Genomic DNA, 12013 nt, shown 5'->3' with positions numbered 1-12013 from the left:
CCTCCAGTCTTCTGGCACTATTCCTGTAGACAACGACGATTTAAAGATCAATGCCAAAGGCTCGGCAATCTCCTTCCTGGCTTCCCAGAGGATCCAAGGATAAATCCCATCCGGCCTAGGGGACTTATCTATTTTCACACTCTGCAGGATTTCTAATACCTCTTCCTTGTGAACCTCAATCCAACCTAGTCTAGTAGCCTGTATCTCAGTATTCTCCTTGACAACGTTGTCGTTTTCTAGAGTGAATACTGTCGAAAAATATTCGTTTAGTGCTTCCCCTATCTCCTCAGACTCCACACACAACTTCCCACTACTATCCTTGATTGGCCCTAATATTACTCTCGTCATTCTTTTATTCATTAAATACCTATAGAAAGCCTTAGGGTTTACCCTGATTCTATCTGCCAACAACTTCTCATGTCTCTTCCTGGCTCTTCTGAGCTCTCTTTTTAGGAATGCCAAGGTTGGTAAGGTGGAAAGTGAGGACCGGGGGGTTCTGTCCTGGTTACGGTTGGAGGGGTGGGGTTTGAGGGCGGAGGTGTGATATGTGGATGAGATGCGTTGGAGGGCATCTTCAACCACGTGAGAAGGGAAATTGCGATCTCTAAAGAAGGAGGCCATCTGGTGTGTTCTGTGAGGGACCCGGTCCTCCTGGGAGCAGATACCGCGGAGGTGGAGGAATTGGGAATACAGGATGGCATTTTTGCAAAAGGTAGGGTGGGAAGAGGTGTAATCCAGGTAGCTGTGGGAATCCATAGGTTTGTAAAAAATGTCTGTGTCAAGTCATCTCCAAGTCTAGAGATGGAGAGGTCTAGGAAGGGGAGGGAGGTGTCAGAGATGGTCCTGGTGAATTTAAGGTCAGGTTGGAATGTGTTGGTGAAGTTGATTAACTGCTCAACCTTCTCGCGGGAGCACGAGGTGCACCGATGCAGTGATCAATGTAGTGGAGGAAGAGGTGAGGAGTGGTTCCGGTGTAACTACGGAAGATGAACTGTTCTACGTAGCAGACAAAGAGACAGGCATAGTTGGGGCCCATATGAGTGTCCATGGCTACCCCTTTGGTCTGGAGGAAGTGGGAGGATTCGAAGCAGAAATTGTTAAGGGTGAGGACCAGTTCAGCCAAACGAATGAGAGTGTCAGTGGAAGGGTACTGTTGGGGACGTCGGGAGATGAAGAAACGGAGGGCTTGGAGGCCCTGGTCATGGCGGATGGAGGTGTAGAAGAATTGGATGTCCATGGTGAAGATGAGGCGGTGGGGGCCGGAAGTCTTGGAGAAGGTGGAGGGCGTGGATGGTGTCTCGAATGTATGTGGGGAGTTCCTGGGCTAGGGGGGATAGGACAGTATCGAGGTAGGTGGAGATGAGTTCGGTGGTGCAGGAACAGGCTGAGACAATGGATCAGCCGGGGTGGTCAGGCTTGTGGATCTTGGGAAGGAGGTAGAATCGGACGGTGCGGGGTTCCCGAACTATGAGGTTGGAAACTGTGGGTGCTGCTCATCAAGCTTGCATTGGGCTTCACTGAAACACAGCAGCAAGCCTCGGTACTCTCAGTGATGTTGCAGATACGTACTCCAGTAACATAATCTCAGCACCACTGTAACTTATTGACCACCCTATGTTATATAAAATACAATTATTTTCATCACGCTTTCTCCCATAACCCTAATAGCTTAAATTTACTTAAGGACAAAACCGTACTTCAAGATCTTTCCCTCCTCTTATTCCTGCCGTTGGTATAATTCAAAAAACAGAGTTTCCAAACATTACAAACATTGTTATTAATTGATCTACCAGTCTCAGTAAACCCTGCATTACATATTAATACGGTAATAGTTAATGCCATTAAATACTGAAAGAAGTGTGAATGCTGTATATCAGAAACAAGAACAGAAATTGCTGGAAAGGCTCAGCAAGTCTGGCAGCATCTGTAGACAGAAATCAGATTTAACATTTCGAGTTGAATAACCCTTCCTCAGAACTGATGGTATCTAGGTAAATGTCAGTTTATACGCAAAAGATAAGGTTGCGGAGAAGAAGGTGAGGAGTAAATGATAGGTGGGGATAAAGCCCAAAGAGAGATAGAAGAACAGTTGGACAGACACAGAAATGGATAATGATCTGGCTAGGAAGGTAATGGGGCCTGTTAGTCGCTAACACTGGGCTGTGTGTAATAGCAGACAATGTGATAACAAGGCCTAGTGTGTGGGGTCCGTGGGCTCTTGTTCTAAAGCTGTTGAACTTGATGTTGAGTCCAGAAGGATGTCGAGTTCCCAAGTGGAAAATTAGGTGCTGTTCTTCCAGCTTACATTGAGCTTTACTGGAGCACTGCAGGAAGCCTGAGACAGAGATGTTGACCAGAGAACATGGCAGTGTGTTGAAGTGGCAGGCAACTGGAAGTTCTGGGTCTTTTTTTACGAACAGAACGTAACCATTCTGCGAAGCAGTCACCCAGTCTATGCTTCGTTTCCCCAATGTAGAGGAGATCACATTGTGAACAGCAAATGCAGTAGACTAGATTGTGTGAAGTGCATGCAAAACACTGCTTCACCTGGAAGCCTTGGATACTGAGGAAAAGGGCAGTAAACAGGCAGGTGTTACACCTTCTGTGGTTGCAGGGGAAGGTGCTATAGGCCTGTGGAGAGGTGTTGGGAGTGAAGGAAGAATGGACAAGGTTGTCCAGGAGGAAACGGTCCCTGCAGAAGACTGACAAGGGAGGAGAGTGAAAAGATATTATGAAATTGGAGAGGGTTCAGAAAAGACTTATCAGGGTGTTACCAGGGAGGGTTTGAGTTATAAGGAGAAGCTGGATAGGCTGGGAAATTTTCACTGAAGCATAGGAGGTTGAAGGGTGACCCTATAGAGGTAAAATCATGAGGAGCATAGATAAAGCAAATAGCAAAGGTCTCTTCCCTAAGGTGAGGGAGTTCAAAGCTAGGGGGCATATTTTTAAAGTGAGAAGAGAAAGTTTTTAACAAGTTTTAAAAGGCACCTTTTTTACACAGGTTCATATGAGGAATGACTAACAGAGAAAGTGGTGGATGCCTGTACATCATTTAAAAGATATTTGGATAAGTACATGAATAGGAAATATTTTGAGAGATATAGGTTAAACACAGGCAAGTGGGACTAGCTTAGCTTTAGAAAATGGTTGCCATGGACTAGTTGACCAAAGGGTCTGTTTCCATGCTGTATAACTCCATGACTTTATAATCTGAAAATTTGCTAAAGCATCTACCTTTAGGAGGATATCAGTTGCTTTATCATTTATATTGGAAAGAAGTTCCTGAAGATCCCAAATGGTCTGTTGATACTGATCTGAAATTCCCTCCGGCAACTCATCAGGTGGAGTGTCACGTAATACCATTTCCAATTCATCCAAAAGCTGTAACACATTTCATGACAGTCACAGGGCGGATTTCAATGTTGTCTTCATATACAGAACTCAGAAGCTTTTGTTAAATACTTCTAATGTCTACATTAAATGACTCAATATATAAGAAAGAGAATAATCTGAAGAAATAGAACTGTTTTGAAATTTTGTTTCTGGAAGCAACCTTTACCAGTTTCACCTGTGCAAATGCAGGTGCAAAATCTTTAACCAAGCAAGAGAGAGCGAGAGAGGCCATGCCAGTTTGAAGAGCTTGTCTCAAGGGAGAAAGATGATGTGCATGGAGCAAGCTTTAAGAAACTTGGATCCACAGGAGAGAGAAAATAGCAAATAGCTTCTAAACATCATATAAGGGGTGAGAGCTGACCTCGGAGGACTTTACAATGTAGTGATCACTATAGCCAAATTTCCATCAAACTGCAGAATTCCTTATAGGTACATTGGATATAAATGCCTCCATGAGGAGTTCAAAGTATATTTCTTTAAAAATTATATCCAACCTATTATAAGGACAGATACACATGGGTGATTTGCAAACACATGGTTTTGTGACAATGCAACTAGTGTTTATTTTTTGTTGTAGTGGATTAATATTGTTATGATAAACCTAATCCTGACACTCTATCATCTTCAACTAATATATAAGCAATTCAACACAGGAAGATAAATTCAAAATTTGGAGATCTACAGTCACTAAAGCTTTCTACCAATTAGTTTTCTGTCATGTTATTACTACATTAACTGATAGGAGATCAATTGCTATGATTAGTCAACACCTTCACTATCAAGGATCATCTACCAGGATAGTGAATATAAACTAGATAAACATTGATCTACCTATAAAATAGTAATTCTAAAACTGGTAGTTTATTATTGCGTCCCAGTGTTCCATTGCATGAGATGAAAGGAAACTAAGCCTAGAGAGAAAGAAACTTGTTTTTTTTTCCCAACCACAATCTAAGGCTGACAATGTTTATTGAGTTAAGTGCTTACCTGTAATATTACTCTCCCTCCTTCAAGCAAAGTTTTTATATCTGTATTTGGATTCTCCTTTGAAAGATTTATGAAAGTATTAATCTCCTGAGGTATTGTTGGATCAGGAGTCCCATCACAGCGCATGTAACGTTGCCACTGAAAGAACAACAAATAATAACAACAAGAGGTTGCTTATTTAAACATTGATCATTTGGATCAAATATTTAACATCACAATCTAAAAGATGATGCTGAAAACTGAAAGGAACAGAGTGCCTTTTTCATCAAGGAACATCATAATTTGTTCTGAATTTTAAAAATATAAAAAATTCATCACTCCCATTCAATGTCTGATGCTGCCCAGTCACCTTGTGCTCTTTTGGGCTTTCTCCACTATTAAATAGATAGCTTTGCTGAATATAATAGAAATTTCTATATTTTGCATTTAAAAAATCAAAATTTGTTGTTAAAATAACAGTCATCCAACTTTCTGTCATCCCAGTTTTGAAGATGAAACGTCTGCTCATCATGATCATAAAGAAATGCTTTCACAAACAACTTGTGTTCAAATTAAAGAACATCTGAAACTAAACAGCTGGATTTGTGAATTACCACATAAATGGCAAAACTACATTTCCAAATTTCAGAATTTAAAACTCTTCAGTCAGTCCCCCAGCTCTAAGTGTGCTTTATGCAATGATTGCCTGCAGATTTAGGCCCAAAGTTCCCTTATCACTGTACCAGGCTGGTTTCTAACTGTCAGAATTTCATGGGTTTACAACTCACTCAAAAGACTTGGTCACAATAGCCAAGCTAATGCTGCAAAGCATTAGGAACTGGAGGGTAGGAACTGGAATGCACCATCTGCAAGTATGCTGGAGACAGAATAAACTATTCATTCCCAATCTCTATGTCTTAAAATATTGACATGAATGAGATGGTCAGCAGTGTCTGGGGCAGGGGAGATGCAATTCAAGCTCACCTCAACAACTTTTTGAGAGACAGAGTTCCAGGTTTTCACTATGCTTCCTGAGGAAATGCTTCCTGAACTGTTTAATTTTTAACTTAAGGTTATGGTCCCTTGTTCAGGACTTTCCCAATAGAGAAAACATTGTCGATATAAACTATTACTTTCAGACACATTAAATGTATAAATCTTATAAAACAAAGTCATTTAACAACAACACTGCTTTCATATTTAAGTGTTCAACAGACCTAATCTTCTAAAATCAAGGGAATAACAGCCTACACTAGGCAACAATATTGAGAAACATTACCTTCTTCATTTCTCTCTGGCTTTTGTGGACCTTTTGAATAGTAAGTCTATTTCTTTCCAAAATCTGGTAAAGTTCAGGTAGTTCAAGTTCTTTACGTGCTTTATCCTATTTTGATGTGAAAGCAAATCAATCCATGTCAGTTATATTATAAGAAATTGCTCGGGTGTATAATTTAAATTTAATCGAAACTCAGTATAATTTTCCAGCACTTCAACAGAAAACATTTTAAGGAACTGTTGTTTGAGAGCTTGCCAAAAACTCAGTATGTCATGCATAATATGCAGTCACAGATTTCTGTCCAATTCAATTCAACTTGGTAGGAAAGATTGATTTTCTTTGCAATAAAAATCTTACCATTTTAAATCAGTGTACATATTATTACAAGCTAAATAAAGTGTGTAGACATCAGCTGAACTCCCACTGGTTTGCTTATGGATAATCCTAATCCTAATTCTAGAGTATATTCATGGTGAATAGTTACAAAGATGCCTGTCCCTTTGAAATGGCAACTCAGTTGGTCCTATTCAATATGTTGTCTCTACAGGGGTAGAGTTATGTTAAATAAATATAACAGGTTTTAAACAAGTGAAACCTAAGCTTCTCTGGAGATCTTTCTCCCTAAAGCCACCAGCTCCATGAACCCCATCCTCAAATAGACCACTTCAACCTCCTTCACAAGATCAACACTTGGGGTGGCTCAGTGACAGTGGTGCTGTAGCTTGCACTCACCGCCAAGGATCTAGATCAATTCCAATCTTGAACAACTGCCTGTGCAGAGTTTGCACATTTTCCTCATGTCAGTGTGGGTTTCCTCCTGTTTACTGCCATAGTCCAAAGATTAGGTGGATTTTCCATGTTAAAAAAGTTCCCCATGTGTCCAGGAATATGCAGATTAGGTGGTTTTGCCACAGTAAAAAACTGCATGTTGGGATATGGGGATAGGGTGGGGGAGTTGGTGCAGAATTGATGGGCCGAATGGCCCCTTTTTGCACTGTAGGGGTTCTATCAATCTAACAAACAGATCAAGGTAGGAGACCTTTTTTAAAAGTTTGTTTAAGCCCCACTGAAAGAATTTCTTCTTGCCCTAACTCAATTTTTTCTTTCAGTCCCTTCCCACCTACACCATGACCCCTCTGATGTCTTCTGGTTTGTTAAGAGTTTGCACCTAAGCACCTTTTTACTGCAGATATCCAATCACACCACCTCTCTACCTCCACACCATTCCCCCCAACCCAAATGCACCTCCCCACGACTTCACCCACATCCTCCAAATCAAATGTATTGGCAAGGTACACAGATGGCTGCAAGCAATGCCTATCTTTCGTGGGGTGTGTCCAAACAAGGCCCTTTTCCTCACTTTGTATATTAATGACTGCAAAGATGCTAATACTAGCTTTTTCCCTGAAATGGAAAACGTTATTGGGTTTGCTACCAATTTCCATCTTTCTTTCACCTTCCATTAGCCCACCTCCAACCCTTCACTTTCTTCCTTGATTTCTCTGATATTCACAATAAGGTCTCTGATTCCTGCAACTATCTTGAATGCACTTCCTCACATCCTGCTTTGCCTATCCCTGCCTCTATCTCCATCACATTTTGTTTTGAAGATGCAACCTTCCATACTAGTGCTTCCCATATCTCCCTTTTTCTTTAACCCAAGGAATTCCCTGACTACAGGTGACAGAACCCACAGGTTTGTCCAGTTCATTTCATGCAACATCCCAGCCTTTTCCTGCCTTCCCATAATTCATTTGCTTCTCCTGTCCTTAATTTCCATCCAGCAGCTCTATATTTAACACCATCTGCCATTCAACACTCTGTGCATAAGGCCACTCGGTAAAAACAAGGACTGCAGATGCTGGAAACCAGAATCTAGATTAGAGTGGTGCTGGAAAAGCACTGTATTCCTGATGAAGGGCTTTTGCCCGAAACATCGATTTTACTGCTCCTTGGATGCTGCCTGATCTGCTGTGCTTTTCCAGCACCACTCTAATCTAGCATAAGGCCACTGCCAAACAAACATTTTCCTGTACCATTCTAGAACTTAGAAGTCACATTCTATTCTGAACACCCTGGTCAACTCCTTAATCACCCCCAACATACCATCTCCTTCTCATTACACCTTTCCATGCAAGCATAAGAAATATAAATTTGCTCTTTTATCTCCTCTCTCCTCATCCTAGGCCCTAAATACTTCTTTCAGGTTAAATAGCTATTTACATGTAAAACTTGCAATTGACTATAGCACTTTTGCTGCTCACAGTTCAGCTTAATCTTGACAGTGGTGTCTAATGGAGGTTGAGTCACTACTTGCAGAACACCTGCCTTCAATTTGTAAGCATGGCATGAGCTTCTACTCACGTAACATTTTAACATTCTAAACTCCCACTCTGAACCTCTTTGTCCTCAGTCTGAAAGGTTCCAAAGAAGGTCAGCGTAAGCTTATAAATGATGAAAAGGCACTTTATAGCTCTTTCAGTCTTAGCATTAATTCCAACAATTATGAATCATAACCTCTGGCCTCATTTTGCCGATTTTGATTGATCTCACTCATTTTTTTTTCCACTTTCAGACAATATCCATTCATCTGCCATGCACTCTTCATCTAGAAATATTTTCTGTTTCTTCACTCATCACATGACCATTCTCATCAATCTTTCACTGTCAATCCTTGTGTCATTTAATCTCTGTTCTTATTTTTAATTTCAGATTTCTAATTGCAGCAAAATTATGCTTTTCAGCTATTAGTGAAATTCAAACTCCTCCCCTTGGCCTGATTGTCATGGTCACAGGAAAGGCAGACTTGACTGTTCATTATCTCTTCTCGAATCTCTTTGTAAAGAACAGTGCAGTATTATTTCCACTGCTGTCTTATGAATGTAACACTTAAATCAGTCACTTTCAAATCCAACCCTTACTGGTTAAGATTGGTCCACAAAAGACTGAGATTGGGGATACTGGCAGTGACCATGGATAGATGGCAGACATGCTGAACGATTATTTTCCTTCAGTGTTCACAGCAGAAAAGGAGGACAGCTTGTCCAGAAGTCACAAGGAAATTAACAGAGGATCAGGGACAGGGTCTAAATAAAATTAGCTTAGGTAAATAATCAATAATGTGGAAATTAATGGAACAAAAAGTGAAAAATCCCTAGGACCTGATGGCTTCCATCCACAGGTGTTCGAGGAAGTAGCAGAGCACATTGCCGATGTCCTAATCATAATCCTTCAGACTTCCCTATATTCTGGAGTTACACCTCTCAATTGGAAATTTACTCCTATCTCTCTACTCTTTAAGGAGGGTTACAGAGGGAAAGCAGGAAATTACAAACTAGTTAGCCTAACATCTGTGGTGGGGAAATTGTTGAAGTCTATAATCAAGGATAGGGTAATTGATCACTTTTTTAAATTTCAGTTTATCAGAGAATCAGCATGGGTTCATGAAGGATAGGTCATGCCCGACAAGGCTCAGAGTTTTTTGAAGAGCTGACAAAGATGGTGAGACAGAGCTAAGTCGATGGACGTTTTCTTAAATGGACTACCAGAAAGAAGGCTCTTGATAACAAGAGACTGTTAACTAAAGTAGAATCTCATGGAATTGAGGACAAAGACATGGATAGGAAACTGGTTGAATGGCATGAAACAGGGAGTTGAAATGATGGGTAATTTGCAGGACATGACTGTTAGTATCCCACAGGGATCTGTGTTGGCACCTCAATTATCCACAATATTCATTAACAACTTAGATAATAGGATAAAAAGTCATATATCCAAAATTGGGCAGCACTGTAGACAGTGTTAATGACAGCATTGACAACAGCATAAAATTCCAACAGAATATTAATCGATTAGGTGAATGGGCAAAGCTGTGACAGATGGATGTTAATTAAGTAACTGTGAGGTTATCCATTTCAGATTGAAAAAGGATCGATCAGGGTATTTTTTAAAAGGCACCAAGTTAAGTACTGTGGAAATCCAACAAGATTTGAGGGTTCAGGTGTATAGACCTTTAAAATGCCACAAACAGGTGCAGAAAATATTCAAGAAGGCTAATGAATGCTGGTCTTCATGTTTGAAGAGCCGGAGTATAACGATACAGACATTATGCTGCAGTTTTACAAAACCCTAGTTACACCCACTTAGAGTGCTGTGAGCAGATCTGCCACCCCACCTTAGAAAGGATGTTTTATGCCTGCAGTGAGTTTAATGCAGGCTTACAAGGATGAGACCTGACTTCACGGGTTAAGTTGTGAGGAGGGATTACACAAACTAGGCCTTTACTCTAGTATTTAGAATGTTAAGGATTGAACTAATCAAGGTTTTCAGGATATTAATAGGAAAATACAGGGGAGATAGAGATAAACTGTTTCCACTGGTTAAAGGTTCTAGAATCGAGGGTGTAGTGCTACAGTTAGGGCTGGGCCATTCAGGACAAATGTTAGAAAGCACTTCCACACAGAAAGTAGTGAAGGCTTGGAACTCTCTTCCTCAAACAGAGGCCATGCTAATTCAATTGTTAGATTCAAATCTGAGACAGACAATTTTTAGTTAAGCATGGATATCAAGGGATATGGGCCCAAGGCAGGCATATGGACTTAGGCTACTGATTAGGCATGATCTTATTGATTGATGGAGCTGGCTCGAGGGACTGAATGGTCTACTTCTGTCCTATGTTCTGGATGTATAGATATCACTTCCAGTGTCTTTAATTTATTTTTGTTTTAACTACTTAGTATCTCGGTCTTCCAGAGATCAGTTTTATTTAAAGAGTTTTTAAGGTCAATGTCCGACTTACATTTTGAGAGTTCAGTGCTGAGTATTTTAGCTATCAGGATCTCTATGATTTAGAAGTCAGTGTATTGACTACAATGGTACACCTACACTGAATTCCAGGACACTCCATACATTCCAGATAACTTTGCATGTAGAAAGTGCCATCAGTTGCTTAAGCTCAAGGAGAAGTCTAGCCAGTGTATAGAATTTGGATTTTTCAGGAGGTGATCATCACATATGTTCAGAATATTACACAAAGTTAGGGAGAGAGTGACTACTGGACAGAATAGAAGGCAGACATAAGTAGTAGAGGAATTCTCCAAAACCAGTAACAACTAATGGTAATTTAAGGGACATTTCCACTTTCATACCCTCTGTTGCAATTTTGAGGCTGACAGGAGAAGATTTAGGAGTGGAGTGAAGTGTAATAAATTATCTTGGGCCATCAAGGGCTCCCGTTTCCCAATGGGGGGGGGGGGCTGCCCCATAAGGTCTGGTCACTCCCAGGTGTTTTCTACACCCTCAACCCTAGCATACATCACCATCTCCTAACCTCACTCCAACTGTATTATCATTGACAACTTTCATGGCCACCGCCTTAAAAAATATTATTAAATTTGGTCAAGAAGATTTTCTCCTTTGAAATCCATGCTGACTTTTCATTATTGTGCTTTTTGTTTCTATGTGCTTTTCTGGGAACCAATTAGCCTAGTTTGCTAGACGGCTAACACATAGTTCAATATGATACCAACAGTGCAGATTTGATCCTCATTCCAGCTGAGGTCCACTTGGTACATAAACTGTGTCAGGTGACCCTTGCCTAGTCATGATTTGGAGATGCTGGTGTTGGACTGGGGTGTACAAAGTTAAAAATCACACAACACCAGGTTATAGTCCAAAAGGTTTATTTGGAAGCACTAGCTTTCGGAGAGCTACTCCTTCATCAACCTCCTGTGGGGTTCTCTTATGCATAGATGGTGGACACAGTCCCATTTCCTTCTCTATACTCCATTCAGGTAATGCCTCACACCCAGTCAACAACGACTGTTGTGTAGGGAGTGCTAGATGATGAGAGAAATTGAGGTTTTGGTTAAAGAAAGAATGGAACATGGGTCCGGTAGAGACAGCAGAGATCGAGTGAATCCTCACAAGAGTATAAAAGCAGTAGGATGGAAGTCAGGAGAGTGAAAAGGGAACATGAGATAGCTTTGGCAAATAGGGTTAAGGAGAATCCAAAAGGATTTTAAAAATATTTTAAGGACGAAAGGGTAATTAGGGAGAGAATAGGGGGCCTTAAAGATCAACAAGGCAGCCTTATGCGTGGAACCATAGAAGGTGCAAGAGATATTAAATGACTATTTTGCATCAGTGCTTACTGTGGAGAAGGACATGGAAGATATAGAATGTGGGGAAATAGATGGTGACATCTTGAAAAATATCCATATTATGGAAGAAGAGGTGCTGGATATCTTAAAATGCAAAAAAGTGGATAACTCCCCAGGACCTGATCATATGTACTCTAGAACTCTGTGGTAAGCTAGGGAACTGATTGCTGGGCCCCTTGCTGAAATATTTGTATCATCAATAGTCACAGGTGAGGTG

General features: G+C 40.7%; 1 protein-coding gene across 4 annotated transcripts in view; it reads right to left on the bottom strand.

Annotated features, from left to right (window-relative positions):
* The window catches only part of dnai7 (dynein axonemal intermediate chain 7), a 78979-nt gene that overhangs the window by 50560 nt on the left and 16406 nt on the right, over nucleotides 1–12013 (bottom strand). For all 4 annotated transcript variants that reach the window (XM_043713376.1, XM_043713373.1, XM_043713378.1 and 1 more), the window contains 3 exons: nucleotides 5639–5743; nucleotides 4381–4518; nucleotides 3235–3381 (listed from right to left, as the gene is read on the bottom strand). In XM_043713376.1, coding sequence (XP_043569311.1) covers nucleotides 3235–3381; nucleotides 4381–4518; nucleotides 5639–5743 — 390 coding nt within the window. The remainder of the gene's footprint in view (nucleotides 1–3234; nucleotides 3382–4380; nucleotides 4519–5638; nucleotides 5744–12013) is intronic.

This window comes from Chiloscyllium plagiosum, chromosome 23 (genome assembly GCF_004010195.1).
Source record: "Chiloscyllium plagiosum isolate BGI_BamShark_2017 chromosome 23, ASM401019v2, whole genome shotgun sequence".
NCBI lineage: Eukaryota > Metazoa > Chordata > Chondrichthyes > Orectolobiformes > Hemiscylliidae > Chiloscyllium > Chiloscyllium plagiosum.
This window is presented reverse-complemented; position numbering and strand designations above follow the sequence as displayed.